At 38.7% G+C, this 27,267-nt stretch overlaps 1 protein-coding gene across 2 annotated transcripts in view; it reads right to left on the bottom strand.

Annotated features, from left to right (window-relative positions):
• Positions 1-26,774, bottom strand: part of LOC124165261 (netrin-1-like) — a 119,780-nt gene extending 93,006 nt beyond the window's left edge. For both annotated transcript variants that reach the window (XM_046542585.1, XM_046542586.1), the window contains exon 1: positions 26,589-26,774. In XM_046542585.1, the coding sequence (XP_046398541.1) occupies positions 26,589-26,736 (148 nt within the window). In that variant the 5' untranslated portion in view covers positions 26,737-26,774. The remainder of the gene's footprint in view (positions 1-26,588) is intronic.
• Positions 26,775-27,267: the final 493 nt, after the last annotated feature.

Here is a 27,267-nt window from a genome sequence, read left to right as displayed (position 1 = left end):
ACACACGGGCTTTTCCAAGCACACTTAGTCGTCGTGTTTTCGCGCGCTTGAAAATTTTCACGTTTCATATAATCGCGAAAAATAGGTATCGTCATTTAAAGATCTAAAAGCTTGAAATACGTACTCCAGGAGTTATAAACTTTCGATTTAGGCAATAAAAAAAATAGGAAACCACCCTATTGCTTGAATGCCTAATATAATAGTTTGAATTTGAGAAATTACCGAGATATCTTTGTTTATAATTATTTAAACAGGTAATTTCTAATGAAATTAAGTCGAAATGCCACCGGTCGAGGTGGAATGATTCGTTCTCTTAAGTTCACTCCCATGCCTATCACGGGATGTAGGTGGTAATAGTGAGAAAGATGTGGGGAGGAGGAGGAGAATGAGGGATAGGCGATAGGGAAGGGGTGGTTTTGTGAGGGTAAAAAGGGGGTCCGTGGAAGGGGTCGTGTTGAAATGGTTGGCTGCGGGTTCCCTGATAAGCCGCGAGCTGCATTGCAGACCACGAGCGCGCGCCAGCCCGGGACGAAATCCCGTCTTAACCACGTGCACACGGCCCTCTCTCGCCACGAGGAGACATCTATCCGGGGATTTATTCGAAAATATTTTCTTGATAGCGACCCCCCCCCCTAATTAAACGCTTGCCCGGTCGGCTCGCTTGGCAGGGCATAATTTCACGGATGACGCGTCCAATGTATATCTCGCCAAGTCCAAAGGACGCTGCACTACATTCCAGAAATGGGAATAGAGGTAAAAAAAAGCGGCAATAAGGTAACCATGCCCAGTTATAGTTTCCCTAATAAATATGAACTTAATTTAAAAGTGTCTAACAAGAAATATAGTAAATCTTGTCAATAAATTTAAGGTAAGTTATTTGAACGAAAACTTTCTTTTAAAGACTTTTTTAAATTCATAAACTTCGTAGTATGCACAGAAACATGCACGTAAAAGTATCTATCATGAAACATATAGCATTTCTTAGTAGCTAGAGATCAAATTTAACGATGACTTTATTTTCAAATGGTACGTAACCAGGCCCAGTTACAGTTTCCCTAGTAAATATGAACTTAATTTAAAAGTATCTATCAAGAAATCTAGTATATCTTGTAATAAGGAAGCAAATTAATCGATGATAATCTTTTGAAATGGATTGTAACCAACAAACTTATTTAAATTTTTATTTATTTTAAAACATCGCTCCAACGTACATAGAAATATACTTGTAAAAGCATCTATCAAGAAATCAAGTAATTCTTAGTAACTCGGAAGCAAGTTAAACGACAAATTTCTTTTGAAATGGATCATAACAAGCAATCTTGTTTATTTTAAAACATCATAGCAACACATATAAAAACATACACGTTAAAGTATCTATTAAGAACTCTATTACTTTTTAATTCAATATGAAGCAAATTAAACGACGACTTTCTTTAAAATGTAGTGTAACCAACAACCTTGTTTATTTTAAAAAATTATGGCAACATACATAGAAACATACACGTAAAAGTATCTACCTATGATCTAGTAATCTAGTAACTAGAAAGCGAAAGAAGCTTTTTTGTACTTTTATTAAGGTATTTTGGGTCAAAATACTTGAGAAAATTCGCCTGTGTAATTATAGGATATTAAATTTTTTAAATACCATACTGGAATTGATATTTTAAAGAGCTACTCTAATAATATCAAAAAGTGGGGAATCATGAATTTGTTTTATTTATTGATACGTTATTAGAGATGTTCGTTAAAACTGACCTGCATTCGATTTTGATGAATGATCAGCCAGGCTGCAGCATTATATGAGTAGGCATATTGACGTATATTTAGCGAAGCTCATAATAATTACTTAATTCATAACTTTTGTATATTTTTCTAAATATCCAGAATCCTCGAAACAGTTAGGTAATTAGTTAGTTTTATTTTTATACGAATGATTGTTGCAGCAGACCGATTTTCAGAATAATGATCTTTAGGTTGCGGTTGACATGACTAAGGGGCCAAAATGACCGCATTGGAGACGCAGGAGTAGGCAGAATTCTGGTGATTGTAGTGATTCACATCTTCTCCCTATATACGTACCATTAATATTTCCTGTTTACTCGCTGCCAGGCCTCCCTAGACTCGTTTACGACAATACTACTCCCTCGGCAGTGGAACATGCTAGTAATGCCCTTATCTCTCTCGGTACGCTTCTGTACTCGAAGAGGTGACCGCCCTAATACCTTACATCATCGACCCGAATGGAGTAGATGAAGAAAAAAATCTTTACTTAACCTCAATCCTCCGAGATGTCCCTAGCCGATATTTCGCTCAAAACAGTAGCTGCGCTATCACCTTGCGCACTTAATGGGAATTTGAGAATCAACTTAGTTGATAGGATGGGCTGAGTCACGCAGATTTACTATACAATACTTTAAAATTTAGGTAGCCAGCAACGCGTGCGTCACGTGCGTCAGATGCTAAAAAATAAAAATAATTGCTTCCGTTGTCAGCTATGATTTTTCCCTGGTGTAATTTTTAACGTGTCGAAATAAACTTTCATTCGGAATTTGCCCTTTATTTATTTACAACTGCATCGGTTAAAATTGGGATGGTGACTTCATTAAGACCATTATTAAAACAACCATTAAAATAAGCGTAGGTGAATATGTTTAATTAATAAATATTTGATGAATAAAAAATTAATTGCCTGAAAAATATTTAAAACGACTATGTGTAGTGTAATATCCTAGTCATATTGAGGCGTGATTTGCTTAAAAAATTATGAATTGTGATATTGAATGGAAGAGGAAATATTCTAGGAAAAAGAATCTTAAATATTTAATGTGGTACATAGGGAATGGTACAAAGCGGTCGAACAAATCAAATTTAATCCAAATTATTTTGGTTTATAAGTAAGGTATTAATAATACTTGGGTGCTATAGTCACGGAAGAGAAATGACTTGTGTGTATATACAATAAAAACGAAACGAAGTAAAAGAATTTCGATTAGTTTTAATTAAATCCGTGATTATATTCCTTAGCCAATTTCCCTTCAAAATTTTCTTCTGGGAGTGCCACGGAACATTGAATGAAGCTATAATATTTCCCAAATAAAGAACTCGCAAAGCTTTCCTTCCAACAAAAATTACTTTTTATACGTAACTTAAGAAAAGGATTCTGATAAATCATTGAGGAATATTCATCCAGTTTTTGTATTTTGGGTAATGCAGAACATGTGGCATATTACAATCTAAGAGAAAGACTCGACCTTTTAGAATTGCTAAACTATAAACAAAATATTTATTAAATGCCTCTATAGTTTAATCAAAATAAATTGACGGAGAGGGTAAACCTTTTCGATAGACCCATGTATAAAGCCCAAATGAATTACGAATATTCACATTAGGACATCCAAAGAAAATTGACGCTGTCGGGTATACCGGACGGTTGACTCGTATCTCCTTTGGATCGACTCATATGGTACAACCACGAATATTACAAAAAAGGATCCTCACTCCGGCCTCCAAATGTGTTGTCAACCACCGCACATTTAAATGGGGTTACAAAATTCGCCACTCGCGTCGCTGACGGACGAACTGATTCGAGTTTCATGAGAAAAAAGGTATAATCAGCGATTTTAACCGCAATTATATACGGGATGATGTGATCTATAAAATTCATAAATTTTCAATGCTGTGCCTCGAAATCAGAAACATCAGTGGCGTAACTAGGAATATGTTTGGGGGGATGTGGAAGGGCGACCTCTCAACCCCCTCCCTGTTTTGGAAAATTATAGAAAAATGACATTCCTGCAAATGTATTTTACATAATTTTGGCATTTAAAATTTGGGTTTCATTAAAAAGTTACGTTAATATTTACTATGCGTCAAAACTAGATAATAGCTTTTCATTTATTATTTTTATTTCTCTGAGGCTTTACGGGGAACTATCCCCTACTCCCCCCCCCCCATAGTTACGCCACAGATAGACATTGTATTGCTAAATAATGGAAAAAGTGGATCGCATTGCACTCATCACCGCGCCGCGGACATTTCTGAAAACCGATTAAAATGCGACCGAAGTGGCAACAGAAATTACTCTTCTCCGGCATGGAATTGGGCCATTATTTTCTGAGATTTTCAACGATAAAATTCAACATGTCGCAGCATTTTGCTACTGTTTTACGTTTAGAGCTAAAATTCGTGGTACCGTGATAACGGAAAATAAAATTCACTCCGTTTGTTCCTCACTGACTACCTATTGCCGTCCACGGTTTCAACACTAGCGTCATTATCGAGTTACAAATTCTCAAAAATCAATTCCTTCAATGCAGGAAGATCTGAGCGTAGTTTCCTATATGCTGCCCCCTTGGGTGTAGAACCTATAGGAAGTAACATGGGAAGTACAAAGTGCATATACATCGAAACGGAGACGGGTGGTGCCCACGTATTGTTGGATAGACGGAAGCAGGCTCGTCTGAGTAAAAGGGAAGATCGAGGCGTGAACACCATTACGTCTTACGAGGCGGGGACTCTATAGCATGTGAACCAGAAAAGGGAAGCGCTTGTGACATTGTATGTGCGGACGAGAATGTGAATCGTTGACCGCACGAAGTGCATGTCCTGCGTTCGGTATCGAAATCTTCCACCGGCTCAAAAGAGGAAGTGAGAATGAGAGAGGTATCCATGTGAGCTTGCGTGTGACTGAGAGCAAGGGGTAAATGGTGAAGGATTCAAAGTGTGCAAAGGGGAGGGCTATTCATGGGATCTCCGAGTCAAAATCGGTTTAGCCTACCGAATAGAAAAGGTTGGTCGTTGGAAGGTTTTTTTCTCTTTTTCAACGGGGGTGAAAAAAAGTGTTAGGGGTCGAAGTGTGGTGCGGTAATCCTTGCTTCCTCTTTATGAGACCACGAGCCTTATGGTCTTTTTCCTTCGTGTGTTCCTCCCTATTCTTCTCATCCCTTCCCAACCTCTATCTACCACACTTACACAGACTCACGTCTTCGCAGCAATGGCGGTCTTCCTGTACGCGTGGGAGGGTTGGATTGGTTGGGTGGGTGAGGATCGTGTCGTCGCAATCACCCTAGGGGTTTGAAGGTGGAAGTGGACGAAAAGGAATGAAATCTGGGAGGATAGAAGAAAAAAAAGCGTGGGAGGAAAAGAAAAACTTCAGATCTATTGTTAATTTCGCATTCCGCGCACTTATAATCAGTCGTCTCACGGTCCATCGTACAAAAAATCCGTCTAAAACATGAACATTGAACAAGTGTTAATAGTTAACTATCTCGCTTCTCGATGTTCTTTTGTTATTTTCGCATTCCGCGACCTTGTAATGAGTCCTTTAACAGTCTGAAGCACACAAAATAAGTCTAAAACATTTAATGAATAGTGAATAGTTACTCTTTTTCTTTCCTAATGATGGAAAAATTTCGGTAAAAATCGGTATTTCGAGCAATCGATTTTCAAACCAAGTGAAAAACGTTAATGAACAAAGTCGAAATTTGAACCTAAACGATTATTTGAAAACATTTACAGCTTTTTTGTTAGTTTGCACGATGAAATATTTATCATTTATTCGAAAAACCTTCGAAATTCTCATTCGAGTAGCAGAATAATTGAAATTTGTGCAAAAAGATCGATTAATCGAAAAAATCTAGTTATTTTTCAATTTTTACCATAACATATTCCCTATTCATTCCAAAAACACTCAAAATACTCATTTAAGTAGTAGCGGTAGTAGAAAAAATGTACTCATTGTCAGAACAAATTCTTGAATTATTAGAAGTAAAAATTCACATATGCACGCAGTTTTGGGATCACCACTTGGAACCTATCTTCTTCATATAAGTTTTTAGAAAGATCAACTGATTGCGATGCTTTCTTAATGATCGATAATAGAAAAAACTCTTTCAATTGGGACGCTACTGAGAGGAAACGAAATGGTCATGATTGAAGTCGAAAAATCGAGTTTTGGTCGAAACTCGAAGATCAAGCCAGTATATCCATTAGCAAGACATTTGGAATTAAAACTTGATTTTAGGTTTTAATCTGAATCGATTTTTCTATTACAAGTTTCCTTTTACCATTCTCATAAGCGCGCCTTCCCTTACTGGGGAGGGGGGACACTGACAAGAATTTGTCCCTGGGGAGAGCAAACTTGACTCAGGCTCATAGATGTACCCACCGAAGTTTCAAGTTGATAATGTGCTCTGTTCCTTCGAATCAGAAGCTCACAATAAAAGCATTCTGGAAAATAAAAGAATAAACCTTTGAGAGGTTTAGTTGCATAATTAAAAAGGTGCGAACTGGGTTTCACAACATAGTTACATATTCATGCAAATTTTCCACAGTGGAAAGTTTTCACATCTTTAAGCCTGAAGTTATCAATTACAAAAATCATTTCCTTGAAATTTGATTGATATTCAGTGGACCTCTACGCCGACTGAGTAGTTAGATGGCGAAGGTGTCCGTATGTAATTTTTGCATCGTTCGGAAGCGTACTTCTACGCCGATTATCTCCATGGCACGAATGTGGTGGAAATGTATATCTATAACTATCGTGTAGGCACTATGGTCATATGTCATACATGCCGTGGAGATAGATGGTTTGAAATGGCAGATAATGCATTAAGTTTGGAAAATCGGCGTATAATCTGATAAATAGACCTGATGAAAGAACGTTGAAAAAAACTTTTTAGCTGAAAATTTGTCTTATTGAATTCATTCAGGCATCCCAAGCTTTAAAATGACAATGGATCTACTCGTTACGTTATCTATCTACCCCGTACATCGGGCATTGATTAGACAAGCTCTTGTGTTGTACTCCTTCCTTATGAGTAAGATTCAGTATAAATATCAAACGAAGAGCTTTTATCGTAAACCACGTATTTATACTTATTACGCTCGTAAGAACTCAATGAAGTCAATTCGAACGAGGGGTGTAGCTGTAGTTTTTTGATAACTCCTCGTATACTTTTAAAGGATTAACTTTCAAATATACACTCGACGCTATTTGTTTTGCAAACAAGCCAAACTTGTTAAAGGTTCAATGAATGACGCTTTTGCTATTATGGTGAACACATTTAAGAATAATACTTGTGAAAATCCTGAAAGTTGGAAAAGCATGTAAAAAATTGCTATATTTCCCTAACATATGGTAATGTACAATGTATCAAATTATGCGTGTGCACAGAATTGATGCTATTAGTATGCTGGCATTATTTTTTGATATTATTTTCAAATTTTGCAATTTTAATTCACCAATCAATTTTAAGATTTACATAATTGAAACGGGAAAACGAATTTTGAATCCTTTATTCCAATTATTCCTACAAAATGACGGCAGTAACCAGATTTACACGAACTGCGCGCAGTCTGTTAATACACAATTGATGGAATGATGATAATCACCAACTCGATGCGGGAATTGGAGAGGTCTTATGTGCCTAATGGTTTTAGAGGAGCTTCCTGCAGGAAGAGAGTGATGAAGCACAGGCGGCTTTTATCTCTCTGGTCCTTATCATAGGCAAAATGGGCGTCCCTCTATGAAAATTAAAGCTTAAATGCACGGGACTAGACGAGAGGAGGCGGTTAAGTACCCACGGCTGGGATTATAAGCCCAGACTGTAGGGCTTGGTCCGCTTTCCGGGGAGACACATAATATTATCCTGCACACAAGTCGTCCTCTAGAGAGAGGCTTGAATTAGCACCTCTACAGAGACGGGAGAGTCCTAATCTGCCGCAATAATCGGGCGTTTCATAAACAGAGCTAGAGGTGGCGACGTTACCTCATCTTCGTTTTTGCGCGAGGCGAAAATTGAGGTAGAATGGAAGTGGTGGGAGCCACGATAAATAACGCGGCGGACTGTATCTTCAGATCTCGAGACGGGTCTTCGTATAAAAAAATGAAAACGGTCGAGGACAGACTAGTAGGGTAGCAGAACATTTTGAAATGTGTCCTCCATTTTTTTCATGAATGCTGAGTTTAGCAACTGCAGTTTCACGGACAGTTGATTCAGTATTTTGGAGTAAAGGTCTATAAGAAATAAGAGATCGACAATTTAAACAAAGTGCATCATTATTTAACTAATCAAAGTTGATTTAGCAAAAAACTTTGAAATGTTGGTGATAGTTTTCCGGGTTTACACCGCGTTGATTCATGTTTTTGTGGACGACAGTTTCGGGCGCGTTCCAGCTCCCGTCTTCGGGTCTAAAAACATGAATCAACGCGGTGTAAACCCGGAAAACTATCACTAATCAACTCACCGCGGAAGCCTCCGTAATCAATTTGAAATGTGTTGAAATGTTCCTCTAACAGATACTGAGTTTAGCTACAGAATTTTGATTCGGTGTCTTGGCATATAGGTCTTTAAGAAATCAGGCATTGACAATTTAAGCAAAATTACTTTTATCATCCATTTAATCAAAATTGATAGGCAACTATGTACTGTATTAGCTTAGGTACTATCAATCAACAAATAAAATTCATTGCAAAAAAGGTATGTCGAAATTCTTGGCTCTCCTTTACAATTACATCTTTGCTTATATCTTTTTACACTTGGTAAATGGTAACTTTGTTGACTCATAATTTTGTTTGTTGATTGAAAATGGAACTTCTATGTACTTCCTCTGCATGTAATTTCATGAGCAACTTGATTATATATTTACCTGCATAAATTTTATGCTTGACGAGGGGTTAGATGGGAGATGGGACTTTGTAGTCGCAATCTCGCCTAATAAAGACGTATTAATATTAATTTACAATTGAATCTCTGGTCTTTTCCTATAATGTCACTACCTTATATGTCTTTTATGTATGAAAAGTATGTACTCATATTCATTCATTGCCCTGATGAAGGTTTATATACCGACACGTCGGAAAAAATTGAATTTAACATTACTCAAGGCCTACACTCCAAGGCACTGAATAAACATTAAAAATAGAGGTCAAAAGAAGGAAAAAAACTAAATTGATGCTGGGTGGGATGCAGCAGTTTCACAGAATGTGAGAGGCGGGTCTAGAGGATGCGGCACGAGGTATCGCACTAAAAAAATCTCACCCTAAATTCAAGAGAAATTTTGCAATTGAAAACCGAGTGTCATCTTTAAAGGACGCACCAAATTTATTGACGCGTTAACATTTGCATCGACCACAGCAATATCGATAATAACCAGACTAATTAAAGCCGAAGTAAATGATCATGTTCTTTATTATAGCGTGCACGAAAAATATTCAGACTCGTTGCATAAGACATACAAACGACAGGCATTAGACAAAGAGTCGAGAAAATCAGAAAATTTCACTAAAGCATTGCAAAAGATATATATTAAAAACAAGCAGGCAATTAATTGGAAAAATTTGTTCCTCAGGAAATCTATAAATCTTCATTTAACATTTAATTAAAGATCGCACAGTCTATGGTTCCACGGAACACTTCCCATTCCTCCTCTCCATCATTAAATCTGGATCCGCCTCTTCATAATGTTAACATAACATAGAAGATGTGATATAATATGATGAACCTTTTAGTTGAGTTGCGGTGTCCTTGTCCCTGTGTCCTTGGCGGTCGCAGTAATTGCTGGCCCGTTTTCTTGCCAACAACAACGTTCTTCTGCTGTTAAGCAAAAAGATAGCATAACGCGTTTGACCAGAATGGATTTTTTTCCAATTTCTCATAATGAATGAGTGCATTCATTATGAGAAATTGTTAATTTGTGAGGCAAAATTGACTTCATTTATGGTTAAAAAGCTTTATTATTTTGCAATGCATGCGGATAACTTTCACCGATTTTTGCTCGGTGTTATCGACGATGCTCAAAATATGCGTTGATTAATGCTATATTACACACTTTAGCTGAGTATGATCTGTTGCAAAGAGGTTCATACAGAAAAAGAGACGCAATTTAAAAGGAATTTTTATACTCACAATAGAGGCTTAATTACTTTAATTTTAGAGGTTGATATTACTTTTCAAAGTTGCTTTCCGCCAAGGTAGTGTACCCACTAAAATTCTAATACTCCATGTGGGTGTTGTAATTTACACTAGGATTACTAGCATCCAATATGCTATTACCTCAGCGGATCACTCGCAGATTAAGTTGAAATTATGTGCCTTACTCATTCCAACAACTGACATCCAAAGTAGGTAGTCAACATTCCAGGATATCATCTGCTCATGCCTTCACTCTCCCTTGGATCTCCATATAAAGTGGCCTTCTGGGTACTCTATTCTCAATAATCATCGACTTCATCAGAAAATGAAAACACTTGCTAGTGATTAAGTTCGATTAATTAAAAAAATAGCTTCAGCGATTAACCAATTTAGATATTTCCTAGAAAATTGTGCCACAACCTCTGGAGAAAAAATTTACAGTGACGTCTGCAGTGGTTCCCCACAATTTGGGAAATGTATTGAAGTGAAACTTTCGCAAGCCTCGCAATTCACCACGGTACTACGTAGTTATGTTTTCTGATAAACTATTGCGATTTTCCTTTATTTCCTCTTTGTAATTATACCCATTTTAGTATTGTGACACTGCATGCATGTCGCAATTTAAACTACTAATACCAAAATATACCATAACCTCTGCATATTACTAGCAGTTAAATGGCAGGTAAATGACTTATTCACTGTAGTAAATTATTATCACGTTAGCGATGTAGTCATTTTACAGAAAAATTATTGCAAATGCTGCCAATATTTATGTACTTGAAATACAAAATACCGCTCCAAATGTATTTGAATTGCAAAATAAACATTACTTTGTCTTGGTTATTGGCAAATAAACTACAAAATAGTATTTAAACACTTTTAAAATACATTTGTATGGAAATTAAGAGATCTTAAAAAATATAATCTATCTTGGCAAGTTAATGATAGTTTGAAGCATTAAAAGAGAACGATTCTAACGAAAACGAAGTAAACTCCGAAGCATAATGTTACAGAAGTGTAATCAGAGCTACTTCAAAAGTAGTTTACAAATACATTTTTAAATTATTTTAGAATTGGAAAATACCAAAAATCGGTATTTGAAATAAAAAATACAAGATACATTCAAGTCGTATATTCGAAATACGTAATACCAGTTACAAATGTATTTTAAAATACTTATAATATATTTGAGGAACTGCACAGTCCTGATGACAATGAATTTCTTTCGCCTCTGAAAATTATAACAATTCAATTCAGTCAATTTAATTTTTTCATCGTTTTCTTCATTTAAGAAGGCCATGCCCTCATCGTTGATTGGCTTGATTTAGCTTCCTCATCTCGCTTCCAAGCCAAATGAAATTCCGATGAACTTCCGAGCCAGGGGCAAAACGGAACCGGAGAAATCGGGAGGATATGGAAAGAGTCGAAAGGAAAGCGTCAGAATCCGCGTGTATACATATAAATGGCATTTAAATGTGAGGCACCGCTCTCTCTCTCTGTAATGATGCGATTTGGCCAAGATGAACGAGGAGAGCGTTAAGAGGAGAGGTTAAAGGTATCGGGAGGGCAGAGGTCGTGGCATTAAAGGCTTGGGTGCCACGGGGCGAGAGAGATTGGGGAGTGGATTTTGCGATGGGGCCGAGAGACCTTCGTCGCGTGATCAATAAACACTCTCTTTTGCTCCCTAAAAGTGCTGCTTTCATAATGAGGGGCGAGACTTGTTTATGGGGTGAAGGGGAAATACTACGTAGTCGGCCGCTTTGGAAGGAGACTCGGCGGAAAACGGAAGGCAATCGCGATAGATTTTCTTAAACACCTTCCGCCCGCCTTTTGTTTTAGTGATTTGCGAGGCTGAGAGAGTCACGAGAAATTATCCCCAATTAGGCGAGTGGGCGAATTATTGAACCCGTTTACAAGCTAGAAAAAATAAATATCTATATATTATTTTATGCCGTATCACCGAAAATTACGCTATTAAATTTGCATCAGGGTTTACATAGCATTTAACAACTTAGCGTACAATGATGAAATTATGATTTTCATAAACGCTTACCGACCATCTTTAGTGTTAGTGAATGCGAGGCTGAGTGAGTCACGCGAAATTATCTCCAATTAGGTGAGTGGGCTAATTATTGAACCAATTAAAAAACTAGTAAAAATACATATTCATATTTTATTTACTGCCAAACTACCGAAAACTACGCCACTAGGTTTTCCATCGGGGTTCTCATAACATTTAACAATTTAACGTACACTAATGAACTAATGATTTCCTTTACGCCTCCAATTTCCACTGGTTATCATAGGCCGATAGTGATGCTGCTGAGATCAAATGAAATGGTCAAGATCGAAAAATCGATTTTGGATCGAATCTCGAAGATGGAGAATCGATTTCGATTTCCTCGATCTTTGGAATTTAAATCTCGATTTTTGATTTTAATCGAAATCGATTTTTCCATTACTAGTTTCTTTTTTACATTCCCATACGCGCGCCGACTTTGTTACCCAGAGTAGGAACGGAAAGCGTTGCCCAGAATTTGTCCCAGAGGAGAGCAAACTTAACTCAGGTTCATAGAAGTACCCACCGAAGTTACAACCGGATAATAAACTCTGTTCCTTTAAACAAGAAAGTCGCAACAAAAATCATTCCGTAAAAATAAAAGAATAAAACTTTGTCTTAAGTCTTTCACTCGGGACGAATGGCGTTATTATGGGCTGAGTTAGGACGCTGCTGAGATCAAATGAAACGGTCAAGAACGAAGTCGAAAAACCGATTATTGATCGAATATCAAAGATCAAGGCTCGATTTTCTTCCACGTTATCATAGGCTGAGTTGGGACCTGCAGAGATCAAATGATCAAGATTGATGTAGAAAAACCGATTATTGATCGAATCTCGAAGATCAAGGCTCGATTTCCTCGTCTTGGGCAGTTTAAACTCGATTTTCGATTATAATCGAAATCGATTTTTCCATCACTAGTTAGGAGAGGACGCTACTCAGTGCTTATGCAGATGCGTCCGTGTCACAACGGATTCGTACGCGAGTATCTCGGTTGAATGGCGTTGGCATGCGCTCAACCACGGTGGCTCGCAGCAGAGGGAAAGAAACGCGGCAGAGAAATTGCCCGCCGTATGAATAAGTGCTCGTTTTTATGGCAACCGGCTTCCCAATGAATCCCACCGACGTTTAATGAATGCGCACGGAACTTCATTCATTATGGCCAGCGCGGGCCATATGAGCTCATCTTTATGGCTACGAGGGATTAAGGTCCCCGGCCAGCCCGAGAACGTTCTGAATGGGTGAAAATAATGGCGCTGGAGTTTGTCACACATACTGTCTCGTCTTTAGTACATCATTCATGCAGGTAGATATTTCGAAATTTCGGTCGCTATTTTTTGATCGCCAGCTCCATTAAAAATATAACAAGTGAATCATCGATATTCAATTTACGGATATATTAATGCCTCAGATTTACTCCATCACTATCCACTTTTATAAATGTTATTTGAAATAGCTCTAACGGACTCACGGTAGGGAGGTATATATTTCGAAATTCCGGTCGCTTTTTTTATCGCGATCTCCATGGAAAAATATAACGAGTACATCAATTATGAATACCTAAATTTATGCCACAGATTTAATCCATTTTTAGTCAACCTTATTAACGCTTTAGCTGTAATTGACTCATGGGCAACTCTTCAAATTCATGAATGGCGACGAAGTTCAAATTTATCCTGAAAGATTTAAATAGAGATTAAGAGTAGCACTTAAGAAAAAAATATATCCTTAATTCAAATATCAGGCGTCCAAAGAGTGTTTATAAATTATTGTATTTGTAGTCGATTTGAGCTAACTTGCTCGTTTCAATCGTAAAGAGGAATGGGTTTGAAGGTACATCGCTTTGATGAATTTTCGGCTTCTCTGCTATTGCTGCTTTATGCGAGGATCTGAAGAAGTCGCCATATCGTAGTAAATGCATTTCAAGGTTTTTATGAAACTTGGTACGACAATGTTCTCGTAAATTTTAAGAGTTTTTCATTACCAATTTTTTCCGTGTATTACTTCATTTTTACCCCTACACTAAGAGTCATTTACCCATTTAAAAAAATTATTTGACCAGGTCATACGTCCCGCGTTATTAAATCCTTCTTATTCTTTTGGTGGAATCTCCACAATTTTAATGTTTATGTAATGCCTCATCATCGATTGTAATGGTAGTTTTCACGTACTTCTACTCCTTTGACTTAGATCTGCAGTCCGTGAAGGACTCATTACCCACTTTAACCTTACCTTCTCACGGAGATCAATCGAGCAATAAGTCTTCGCCTTTTCCCTTCTGCTAATGCTTCATTATCTCCAGACTTCCATCTCTAGAGACGTGACCCCTTCGGCATACTTTCTCCACCAATCGTGTGCCAAGTCTGTGCATTAACTTGATTGCCCCTACCCATCTGGTTGCCGACTTAAGATGGCGGAGGAGTTTATCTCGAATGCTCGCAAGTTACCGATGAAAAGTTTGAGATAACCATGCGATTATTAAGAAATAATTAATATATTTCATTATGGTGTGAAGCCTTTTGGGTGAAGTAACGATTGTCGTGCAATTGGTTAGTATTGGAAAGTATATTGGAAAGGATTACTTTTTCTTTCTGACTGTGGAACCATGTACACCTATATGATTTATGGAATTTGCTGCAACCTTCATATTTGTAAAATTTGTGGCTGTAACGAAGTCATGTTATCGTAACAATCCAAATTGTCGTTTCCTGAGCGTGTTTTGATTAATCTGGATCGCCGGGAGATATAAACACCGATTTTCCAAAAAAACTTCGACTCCTTTCAAAATTTGTATTTAACTGTACCTTCAAACCAACACGATGCATTAAGGCCTGGTTACACGGTACATTAACCCGTACGGGTTAATGTCTAAATGTATGAACGCGAGAATGAACGGAAAAATTCACCGTGTAACCACCCCAAAATGTACAAATGCATGAACGCGTGAACGGAAAATAGAACCTGTTCTAATTTCGTTCATGCATTCGCACATGTTGATAACAGAGCCACCTGGTGGGAAACAACAAATTTAGTTGTCATCTGCAGGGCTATTCCACGGCCGTCTTGGCTATTCAGTAACTCTTTACGCGTATTTGTTCATTTGTACTGTATCGTAAGTGCTTGAATCCTACCACAAACTCACCATTTGCATCTACACTAATATTCGTATAGATTATCCCTGTATGTACGCCGGACATACCAAGTTTAGTATTATGTCGGAACAATAAAACAATCGATGAGGATGTCACAGAGTTTTCAACACGACATTTGTGAAATACAACGGCTATCATACGACTTATAGAACACATTTAAACATAATGAATATCATACGAATTAACGAAGATTCTACCTTTTATACGTCCGAGGTGGGAATGCGCTGGCCCACCACAAAAATACGACTCACATTACGCAAGTTCATAAATCGACAAGACCTCTAAACCAACATCTTTTCCATCAGCAGCAAATATCTTCTTAACTTTATAACCGTCCCGGACAAAAGTAGAACAAAGTATTAAAAATATCTACTCTCATACATAATCTACACTCAGTGAAACAGATGACAGAAAAATGTCTAGTAAACACGGCTTAAAAACAAGATGCATCTACAAATTTTCAGCCTAAGTATTAACTTTGATAACGGTTTGAAACAAATAGAGTACTATTGAGATATAGCATTAAGCGAGCGATAACGATAAATAATAAATATAAATAAATATTACTGGCACGAAATAAAACAACTTCGGCAACTACAATGAACACCACTGTTTACACGGCAGCGCAAATATATTACCAGTATGTGACATTTCCTGGTCCTACAGGAAACAACGAAAAGGGAATTATTTTCTGGTAGGTATCGTCTGCTTCCTACCTAATGATACTGTTTTCACATTTAAATTTTGCGCACTGTAAAGGGAATAAACAAAAACTAAACGCCTCGCGTTACGAGAAAATGTGTGAAAACTTGTGCGAACGCATGTACCGTGTAACCGCTCATTCATGCTCCTCGTTCACGCAAACGTCCATGAATTCAGACATGCAAACAGACACGCATTCATACATTAACCCGTACGGGTTAATGCACCGTGTAACCAGGCCTTTAGGGATTATAAGTTTTTGTTCTAACAAAATGCTAACTTAACAGCTGTACTTTTCTAGCACCATTTTCAGGTGGTACGAGTTAATAATTTTTCCGGTCACTTTACGAATTTTTAAAGTGTGATTGAGTGATAATTTGTAATATTATTTTGGGGCAAAGATTTTTAATATGTATTTATCGGACCCTGATTTTGTATCAAGCCCGGTACATGTATCGGGTTCAATACATTTATCGGATCTGATGTTTATCGGGCTTGATTTTAGTTATCAATATCGCCAATTATCGATATTAAAAACTTCATATGCTATTGAATTTTCAATAACGCCCAGGCCTGCATTGATATGTTTCCACCATGGGTCCCGATAATGTGATGCTACCGGTCGCTTACGTTAAAGAAGAAACCAATTATCTCAGAATTTTACCTTTAGCCTAGATACCGCTGTTTGGACTGATCCATTTTTTTACTACTTCATTAACTCTCTCACTAAGGAAAGGCTTTGGCTGCTCAATTTTTTGATGGATATCAAGTAATTTAAATTTAATTTGAAATTGGATATCTATCCGGAGGAAACTTGGGAGCTGAATTATAAGGAGGAACGGTACTCGTTTGTGGAGAAGAAAGATGATGCTATCACCGTAAAAGCTCTGGAGACGACAGAAAAAAGAAACAAAAAATTTGTCATTGTACTGTATCCAAGTGTATTTAGGATGAATAACGTTTGAGTTTAAGTTCAGGAGCTTATGCAAATTATGTATCTGAGCCAAGTATCCTCAAAGGAATTTAGGTCAAATGAAAACAAAAAAAAATACTCTTCTTATTCTGTCTGAGACATACCCCGCAGGGAATAAGAGGATAATTGAATTTGTGTAAAGGATACATCTTATTTGGATTAATATGATACGAGGATGAATATCATGATTTTAATTTTAAACTGCAGAAGCAATTATGCTAACGTGCTCCATTTCACTTCTTTTGTGGACAGAAATGCATTAAGCGGCTACTGCAAAGATTTTGGAACGGCTGTAAGTGAGCCTTAGCCTCAATACGTAGAATTTATATACTATCCAAGTTGTCATAGTAAGAATCACATATTTTTTATAGATTAACTTGTAAAATCAAGATGCGCGCTTCATTCGAGCCTTTTGTAAACTCGTATATTTTTATAGGCATTACTTATTTATTACGGACTCACGATATAACTCCAAATGCTATTTTCGTGCCAATGTTTACCGGGTCCTAATTGCAGTTTAATCAAACGGATCGTTTAAACTCTGATGCTGGGAATTTCTTCAGTGGTTTTGTGACACACTATAAATGACCCGACGTCCCGCAAACAAACGTTTGCCACAGATTTCCCTAGAATTTGTATATTTTTATGGTTAGTGTTTGGTGTAGGAAGATAGAAATAGTTGTACTTAAAGATTTTTTCAAGATAGTTACAGAAATTAGCAATAAATATCGGATTGAAGAAGTCGAGATGAGTTGAGAATCGGTGTGAAATGGAGGGATATGTATTTTTACAATCATGCCAAACTGTTAATTTCACAATATGAACTTGCAGACTTTACTTATAGCATACATTCCGGGGGCATTGGTCAGTAAATTGAACTTACATTTGTTACTTTCCCCCATAAAAATGCAAGTTCCTCACATTTGTACTTTTTTCCAATTGCAATATATCGGTCAAGGTTATTCCCAACACGCCTGGATGGACTTATGTTAGTTCAGTGTGCGGTAATTGGTGTTCGCTTCCAGTCAGACCATTGCATAGGGGCGGATCCAGGATTTCTTTCTGGGAGGGGCACAAGCAAGGCCGTATCCAGGATTTTGTTCAGGGGGGGGGGGGCACAAGGATACCTTGTTATTCAAAACGAACGAAATTATAATGGGACCGTATTAAAAATCTATCATATATTTTAAGGGTCTGGGGGGGGCACGTGCCCCCGTGCCCCCCCCTGGATCCGCCTATGTGCTGCGTGGCACCATACTGTGGAGTACCCGAGCATCCTTCACTACCAGAGAAGTGGAAGGCTTAAGTTAACTAACCTTATGAATGAAACACTATATTTCAGGTCTTAGCGTAGCTTTACCGTCCTATTTACTGTTATCGTACCGTCTAAGTTACTGTTAATTCTCCAGCTCTTGAATTTATCCATCGCATGGAGGACAGTGGAAACGAGACTCCAGGGTGGGCTCGCAAGGTTCGCGGGCTCCTGGGGCAGGGACTGTAAGCGCGAGCTTTTCTCCTCTGTACCCACCAGAAGGGGAAGGACGGGAAGGAACAAGGAAGGAGGCGCCGCCGCGATAGGAGCCCGACGACGCACAGTGGTCCGAAATCGGAAAAAGCCGGACAAAATTCCAAAATAGCGTTTTTTGAGGTAGAGACTTGAAATTTGACATATATGCTCAAACATGATTGGTGATCATGAAACAATAAGTCGTTTTTCTTAGATCTCATCCGTTGCTAATATACAGACGACCAAACACGACCAAATTTCCAAAAACACGCCCGATCTCATTTTTCTTCGAAAAACTTAGAAGTTAAGCTGCTCGTAGAGTTTTGGAAGGATTTTAATGCAGTAAAAAACATTATATTCTAGTAAAATGATACTTTATCTACATTTTCCATTATTTTTAAATATTTTGGTTGATATCCATGTGGTATAATGTCGCAAAATGGCGGCTCAATTTTTATGGCAAAACCTGACATACAGTAGGCATTATCTTTAGTTTGAGAAATAATAGTTCTCCAATTTTTACTGAGAGTATTTGGTAGAGACAGCTTAAGAGTATAAACATCTTGCAAAAAAGTTTGCAGCTGCGGAAATGAGTGCAACTTTTTTATCGCACTTCACGTCCCGGCTCCGCGACGCGGGGGCTTAGAGAATCTGAGAGACTGTTGGATATTTCACTTTCTTTGGAACTTAATTATTTAAAGTCGTCGTTTTATGCACAGTAAATAGTCTATATTGACCCTAAATACTTAATTGAAGATACTGCTAAGATATTTGATCGATATACTATGTTACTGAACGCGTAAATCTGGTAAACATGCTTTGTTTTTATGCCAAAATATAGTCTTCGCTACACAGGCCTTCCAGTTTTTCGTCATTCCACTGCCCCCGCACTTTGAGCCATACACTTCTTTCAATTAACGCTAAATATCAATTGGAGCAACATTCTTCACATTATTGACAGACCAGACGCAAAACTTAACCCCTCAAGAAAAGGCACAAAAACAAAGCAAAGCGATTTTAGTGCATTTTCCTATGAGGAAGAAAAATCCATCGTTCAAATCGCTAGATCGTATGGAGGACAGTATCTATACCTGCCACAAAGCTCTGCCACCCCGCTGCAACGACGCCGACCAGAATCCCCTATCTACCAAACTACCCCTTCTGCCGCGGAACCCTTCTGTTTGCTTGTCCGCGAATTCGCCCCGGCTGCATCATTGCCCATCAATCCAACCCCCTCACCCTAAAATCCATGCATCATTCTCTCCCTTTCGCACTTCAAACCAAAACATAACCCCAACGCACCCCGTCCCCCTCCAATGGACGGACACCCCTCGCTCAATCTGTGCAATTACTCCCCTCATTGCTTCCACAAACCGAACCCCTCACCCCACTCATTTGCAACCCTTTGTATTTACACCCTCGCGAAATTCCTCGCGTGACCAGAAAGGGTTGAATTCAAACGCGCCCCGCGATTCCCTAAAATCTAATTTCGTGCCTGAATTTTCTGGTGGCTGCGAAGCGTGTAATGCGGCTAAACAATAATTACGACTTCGCACCACGATGAAGTGCAATTAAACTCTAAATTTGTCCGTGAGAGTACATACATTTTATAGAGGTTTTAATTGGAGTCAAGATTCGATATTAGCTACACGAGATTTGCATGTAAAAGAAGTATTAAGGTACGGTGAATTAAGAATTATCATTTTTAGTTCATCAAAGCCTTAAATGTGTACTAAATGCCATGTGGCTTAATCTCGACACCAACTTGTGTTACGTTTTCAGCCCTTAACCATAAAACAGGAATTAAAAACTCTAAAACGGCCCTCGTTCGGCACAAAGTTTTTCTTATCCTTTTCCATTTTCGCATTCACTGTTCTTTGCCTCAAAAGAGCCCATTAAGTAGAACATATTTAATTCTGTGCATGATAATCGATGAAATACTTTCACTTACTACTTAAATAACTGTCTTCACCTGGACGCCGACTTATCACATCAATATATTTCACATAATTGATTGGAACATGTATGGAAGGCTGCTGAAAAGCTGAAATTCCTGCCTTTGTCCACAAATTACCAGAAAAAAGCTGTCTCAATATAATAATGAGTAGATATTTGAGCTAAATTTGATCTTAGATAGTTCAAATGACTGAAACTTTTCACTATTCTGATGATATGACTGATTAAAAAGAGAGAGGTTCCATGAAGTGAGTACAACAAAGAAGCTGGAACCAAATTTAATTGCCGTGCTTAAGTATGACGGTAAGTTGTTTTTGTGATCTTTATTAGTCCTTAAGACTGTATGCCTTCGTGATTGTTGTTTGAAGGAATTTTCCCATTTGGAATCTCACGCAACTGTTTCAAACAATATTTTCTCCAGAGAATATTTAAAGTGCATTTATGCAAGCACTCTGGAATTAAAATGCATGTTTTTTTTACTAATTTTTAGAAAAATGGCAGACAGTAGATCCCCTTGAAAAGTGAAATTTTGGTTCTTTTCATTAGCTATGTGGGCACTTTCTTTTGGAAAAACGAGAAGGAAATAAGATGATGCTGAACTTCGGTCTTCAAATGGTGAAGCTAATTTTTTAATTAAAAACCTACAGTAGTGCCTCTCACAATTCCAATCTTTTCCTGGGTATTTCCCGGTCCATTTACAATCTCCCTTTTTCCTTTCTCCCCCTCTGTCGTCATCCATTTATGCCTCTACCACTTCGGAGAACTTTCACTCCAGCGAATCTGGCGGTAAAGCCATCGGCCGCCACGTTTTCCCTGGAGAGCAATCCCTGGACCTCCTGGACCATTCCCTCACCCCGTCGTTCACTCCTTTCTTCTGATGTGAGGATGTTCACCCCCTTATTCCCCAGAGTCCGGCTCCGGAGCTCTCCTTTTCCGACTTCGGGGGCATTTTCCTTTGTTGCCCGCGTCCAATCAAAGCTCAGCGTTCCCACGTGGCTCTTAACCCTATTCGACCGTGGACGTGTTCGGGCGGGAAAAGATGGCCGCCATCTTGGCGCAGGAAGGCGTCTCACGCTCTTTTTCCTCCCGCGCCGCTGGTCAAAACTGCTTTAAGGGCTTCCTTCTCTCTTGACGATCTCCTGCTCTCATGCACACCGCAACCCATCTCTTTTTATATGCCTTCGCACTTTCCCAGTCGATCCCATTTCCCCAAAGCTCCTTTTCCCCTCATCGTCACGACAGTCGCCTTCCTTATTTTTCTCCATCTTTCCTTCATCCGCCCCTTATTCCATCCATGCATCTCCTGAGTCCGGCATGACCCACTCTTTTTCTTCGATCCAGATTTTGTTTCTTCCTCCACACCAGCCGCAGGAGAGGATAAAAAGAGAAAAAAAGAGTTATTCTCTCCAGCAGCGCTGTAGAAGCGAGGGAGAGAAGACAGATATTCTCAGATGGGAAGCCATGTATTGAAATTTGACTTTTTTCTCTCATTCTTCACTTCTGGCTGTATCGGTTTTGGTGAAAGGCTCTGGCAAAAATATTAAGTCTCCAGGCTCTTGCCTTGCATGTCCTCCTGTCCGAGTGGTGCACAATCTTACTCGGTTCTACAAATCGAAAATACCAGCTTTAGAATGATTTTCCATGCTTATAGGGAAAACGTTGTATAGAATATTTATGGACAAAATAATTTCCCTCACGGCTTTCGTCTGTAACCTTCGATTAATCTATATATATATCTTACCAGGAATACTAGTTTTCAGTAAAAGAGTAAACAGAAATTCTATAGGCCATCGCATTGATCAGAAATGTATACCGCTATGTCCATGAGGAAAGTACCTTGTGTCCGTTTCAATAACGCTCATCCAACTTATATTATACTTATTTTCTTATCAATATTTGCTTTCACAGGCATTGTATAACAATTCAAAGTAATAATTATATTTTAAACGAGGTATGCTAACCTTGTTGCGGGGCATTCGAAATACACCAGCTTTTACGCTTTCCAAAAAACTATGTGGGACAAAATATTCCTTAGAAAAAAACTAAGCGTTAACATTACGAAACATTACCTACTGGTTCTTAAAATTTTACCAAACCTTAGACGGAAGATAAACACTTGAAGGGATTCCAATCAGATTCACTGATACGTTAATCCGCGATTTTCTCTCGAGGCGCGAAAACGTCTCTCACGAAAGAATGTAGCTAATGAGGGAAGGTGGATTGATCCTGGTTTTTTACTTCTTTAAGCCTCCATCAAAAGAAGAGTGCCGCATCCGCGCTTCTACGAGATTTCTTTTAACGGCAGACTCGAGGTGAGAGGATTTAACATCGAGAACCTTGAAGGGTGGAAAAACTTGAAAGGAGGAGATATTTCCACCCCCAACTCACTTACTACTACCCCCTATCGATGACGATTTTGGCCTTCAAGGTTCTGTGGCCAATACATGCGAAGAATATGTTGAGCAACGTGGAATCCAATAGATATAATGAATCAGTAATTGTTGCTTATAGCCATTGACGATTTCCAGCGGAGGCCGTCGATTAACTTAAAGTATCGGGAATTGGTTTCGTCTTGCTAATAAATCAAAAGCGTTTTATGTGGTGATTGAAAGGAATGTCAACATTATTAATGCATACCAATAAGATTTACGCATTGGAATCATTCGTTTTTTCTAAATTAGGGTATGAAATTGCCCTTATATCACCACTTCATCGTCGACGGTGTCCATCATTCCAACCTAAGAACAAGTCTATTTCAAGTCACACATATTTCCTACTTTACCACTTCTTTAGTCTCTTACCGAGACCAATACCCCTTCATTCTCCACTCTTCCCGTCTCAACCACCTTCTCCGAGCGTTCACATTAACAGTGTACACAGAAAAATATTTTAAAGCAAATCCGTGGGGTTCTTGTGATCTGAGGATCTGCTTTTACGAGCCGAGAGGGGAAAAACGTGGTGAGGAGTGGTTGAGGAGATTAAAAGTTCTGAGCGAATTGGAAGGGAAAGTAAGAGACAACTTTTTTCGTCAGCTTGCTACGCAAACGCAAGTAACGAGTGTTGATGAATTAGCTCAAATGATGAATAACTATAGCGATTTTTTTCGCATTTTTTCAGAGGATAATTGTTTTCAATGATGGGATATTTCAGATAAGAGGACGAATCACTCTCGCTTGGCCTGTTTTATTTTGTCTTTTTTAACGATATATTACTAGTTTCACACAGGCGTTGAGAGAAAACCTTTGCCAATAGCTTTTCTACATCTTAAATAAAAAAAATTACACCTGAGATATGACCTTTCACTACGTGCCATCCGCCATGTGAAGTAATTTTCAATTGGACGATTTATGAAGGACGTTGTTATTTTCGCTCCAGGAATGGTTCTCTTAAAAGGATTAACAGAGTGCGAGTAGATACTTTAAGACTATGTTGCAACAAGCAATGAGTTAGTTGCACAAACATTCAACATCTCAAGTAAGTGGTACTAGAGATCGCGGCTATGTTGTCATAACACTTCAACTCAGGCATTCTCGGCCACTCGAAGTAAAAGAGGTGAGTAGTTGTTAGCTTTTGCATTTGCGGCCAAGATTGAGAAACTCCGAAGGCACTTGACCTCCTCATTATAACCGCTCAGTGACGGATGGTCAAGCTGCTATTGACTATTCAAAGGATATCACAGAATTATCCGCTCAGACTCGAAATCACAATTACTTTACAGTATTCGGTATTTTTATTTATTAAATTAGTGAACTTAGTTCAATTATTAATTAATTTAATGGATTTATTTCCATATTACCGAAAAAACACGATTTGGCATTTTATAACTTTTTTCTAAAACTTAACACTTACACGTCCACAAACAACCACGCCTTGGTCAGATGCAACCTAACCAGGCGGGACTCGAACACGCGACCTCTTGTTTGGCTAGCGAGAACTTAATACTGCCGCCACCGAGGCCGGCAAAAGATAGATGAAGTAAATGTGACGAAAAGCTCTTCTTCATCCAAACATCCACTCTGTTTCAAATTGAAAAGAAAAAAAAACGCGAATTTGTCGCCCGGTTTCCACGAGTTTGTGACGCCACTAGAGTTCCGGTGAATTGACTCCTTCAGGGGGAACCGCTCATTGTTGGAAGGAATCGGTCACACGGTTTATGTTGTATCTTTTTTGGTCCCAGCTCGATAAACTTGTTGCCGCGGGGGGCACTATTCTAACGGTAATGATATCGGTACCTTGGCCCTCAAACTCCTGAGCGCTGTTTCGGTATGCAATTTATCATTTTCAGGAATTTGAAACTCACGAATATCCAGGTATTTATAACCACTGCGATAATCATTACCCCTAGCGGACACACTTTATAAATATAGCGGCGATAGGTTTGTATTAGCGGAGATTCTCATAGGGTCGGATTCAGTACATTATGACGTTTCCATTTTGCGTTGGTGGAAAATATCCTTTGGATGAAAATATTTGCCATCTAAGTCGCGTTGTAATTAATGTGTCACCTTTATCTCAATATGCTGCTCAGTGCTACAGGTCATAAAATAGTCATACCTTCAATTAGGGTGTTTTCCAAGATCAAAGGGTAGACACCCGGCCCACATATTATTTTCCCGGCATACGTCGGTAGATATGATGAAGCAAAAGTTCACGTCATCAGCTTGTGCAATACTCACTAAAGGGGAGTAGATTTTCAAAGCGTTAGAGACGAACGTTAATGTGAGCATTATTATTTATAACGACAGATACGAAAAGAAAGGCAGTGAATCACGGAGGCGGTGCAATGCCTTCAAGAGGGATCGACTTGCTTTAAGCGACGAAGGAATGAGAATTCGTTGCTTTACTATATACGGACAATTTTAAATTTTTAAGGTGTCCCTCGGCTGTAACGGCAGCGAATCGGCTTAAAGGCCTCCACAATGGAGCCTACGGAGGATGATGGACGCTTGCGATTTTAAAATAAGGGACGCCTACTTACAAGGCGGGAGAAAAGGATGGAAGCCCACCCACCGTCACTCAATCGATTACTTCGAGCCATCGATTTTCAGATTCGATATGGCGCCCTGAGATGGTGTCCTTATTTGGTGACGAGGTGCTCGTATCCTAAGAATCTGGCGCTATGGACATCGTTAAAGTTAATGCTTATGTTTAAGGTGTCTGTCTGTGGAGAGAATGTACCTATAGTTGGTTGAGTTTGAAGAATGCCGTCTTTAAATAATATGGGCCTCTACCTCATATTGCATTTTATTCCCATCATCTAGTGACTGGAAATTTCTACGCTTTGAACTTCGAAACAGCTAAAAAGTTGAATGAATCTCGCTTATGTGGCCTGATGTTCTGATGCTTTTCTTGTTTAAAGCTTAATATATAATCTTACAATTTTAGGGTTGTAAAGAGCTGACCCTTTTCAACATTCGCGTGTGTCTCAACATGATTCTTCTTTTCGATTATTTCGAGGCATCGATTTTCAAATTCGATATGGCGCCGGACAATTGAGTCGTTATTCAATGGCCCAATGAGCCCATGGATACCACTATAAGGTATCATTATATTTAAAGTGTCTGCCAAAGAATGAATTATTGGTTCGCTTTTAAGAAAGCTTCCATCAAAACAAGGCTACAATTAATACGCATTTTCCAATCATTTTTGCATTGAACGAAAATTTCTATATTGCTAACTTCGCAACCGTGAACATATTAATATTTAAAATATGCATCACACCTCGGCCGGTCTTACTTTTTTCCTGTTCAATACGGGATGAGTTATCACTTACGAAAACCTTTCTCCTGGTAGAACACCGCGAAACAAAACAGTATGTAGATACTCACTCCAGGTCTTCTAGCGTGGAATTTCTTTGATGATATACTTTCCTCTATGACAAAGAACTTTTCTAACTAATTATTCGCTTACACAAAGAGGGTTTCACGGAACTGTTTTAACTAACAATTCTTATAAAATACCAAAGAGAACTAGGAATCGGTTTTTACGAAACAATAAAAATAAACAGGCAACAATGGAAAGGGGTAAACTCCATGTTATGTACGCAACTGACGTCGCACATCGAAAAAAATGGAGTTCGTACGTTTCAGAGCAATTGCAATTTCGTAGATTTCAATAAATAAGTAAGTAACTATGGATTCGAAATTTAGAGTATAGCAATATTAGAGTTGAACAAATTTTTTGACTAACTTTTCCGAAAAGGGAGCAAATACTATATTGCAAAGGAATTGTTTCTTTGACAGGCTCCCTCCATGTTGAGAAACAGAAGATGATGTGTGATTTGGATTGTTTTTCTGACGGTGGTCACAACATTTCGATTACTTACCTTTGCAAGCCTTCCTGTGTGAGATTGGTTTGGTGGGGTCGCGGAAGTATCCCTCCCTGCAGTAGTGACAGTGCCTGCCGGCGGTGAAGTGCCTGCATTTGAGACAAACGCCACCGCTCTCCCGGCCGCTGAGCTTGAACAGTTCCATGTTAAATCGACAGCGACGGGCGTGAAGGTTGCAGTTGCATGCTGTCGAAACGTACCCCAGGCAGCAAGCACACCGAAAAGGGAGAGAAAAAAAGGGAATCACGTTAGTAAATTGATTTTTCCTCATCATGCAGTTCTTGTTTTGTTTCTGTCGGAGAAAATATACTAATCAATGGGTTTTTTTCTCGTTATTTTTTTTGATTTTTCGCTAAAAATCGGTGACGGTGGGATACAGTCCTCGCCTGTCAAACTGAAGGCCCCGGGTTCGAGTCCCGCCTGTGTTGATAACACCCAGCCAGGACGTGGATAGTGAAGATTTATCGGGTCTCACTCCAGGTAATATTATTAGAGTCCTGAATCCCAGAGGACGATAGCGCGAGTTGCACATCGAAACGCGACTCGAAATGAGATCCGAGAAATCTTCACTGACATTGTTCGCCGGGAAAAAACCTGTCATTGTGGGATGGATGGTTGTTTGGGGTCTTTATTATTTTTCGTAGTACCTCGATGTGAAGGCCAATTATATCTTTGT

This window comes from Ischnura elegans, chromosome 9 (assembly GCF_921293095.1).
Source record: "Ischnura elegans chromosome 9, ioIscEleg1.1, whole genome shotgun sequence".
NCBI lineage: Eukaryota > Metazoa > Arthropoda > Insecta > Odonata > Coenagrionidae > Ischnura > Ischnura elegans.
This window is presented reverse-complemented; position numbering and strand designations above follow the sequence as displayed.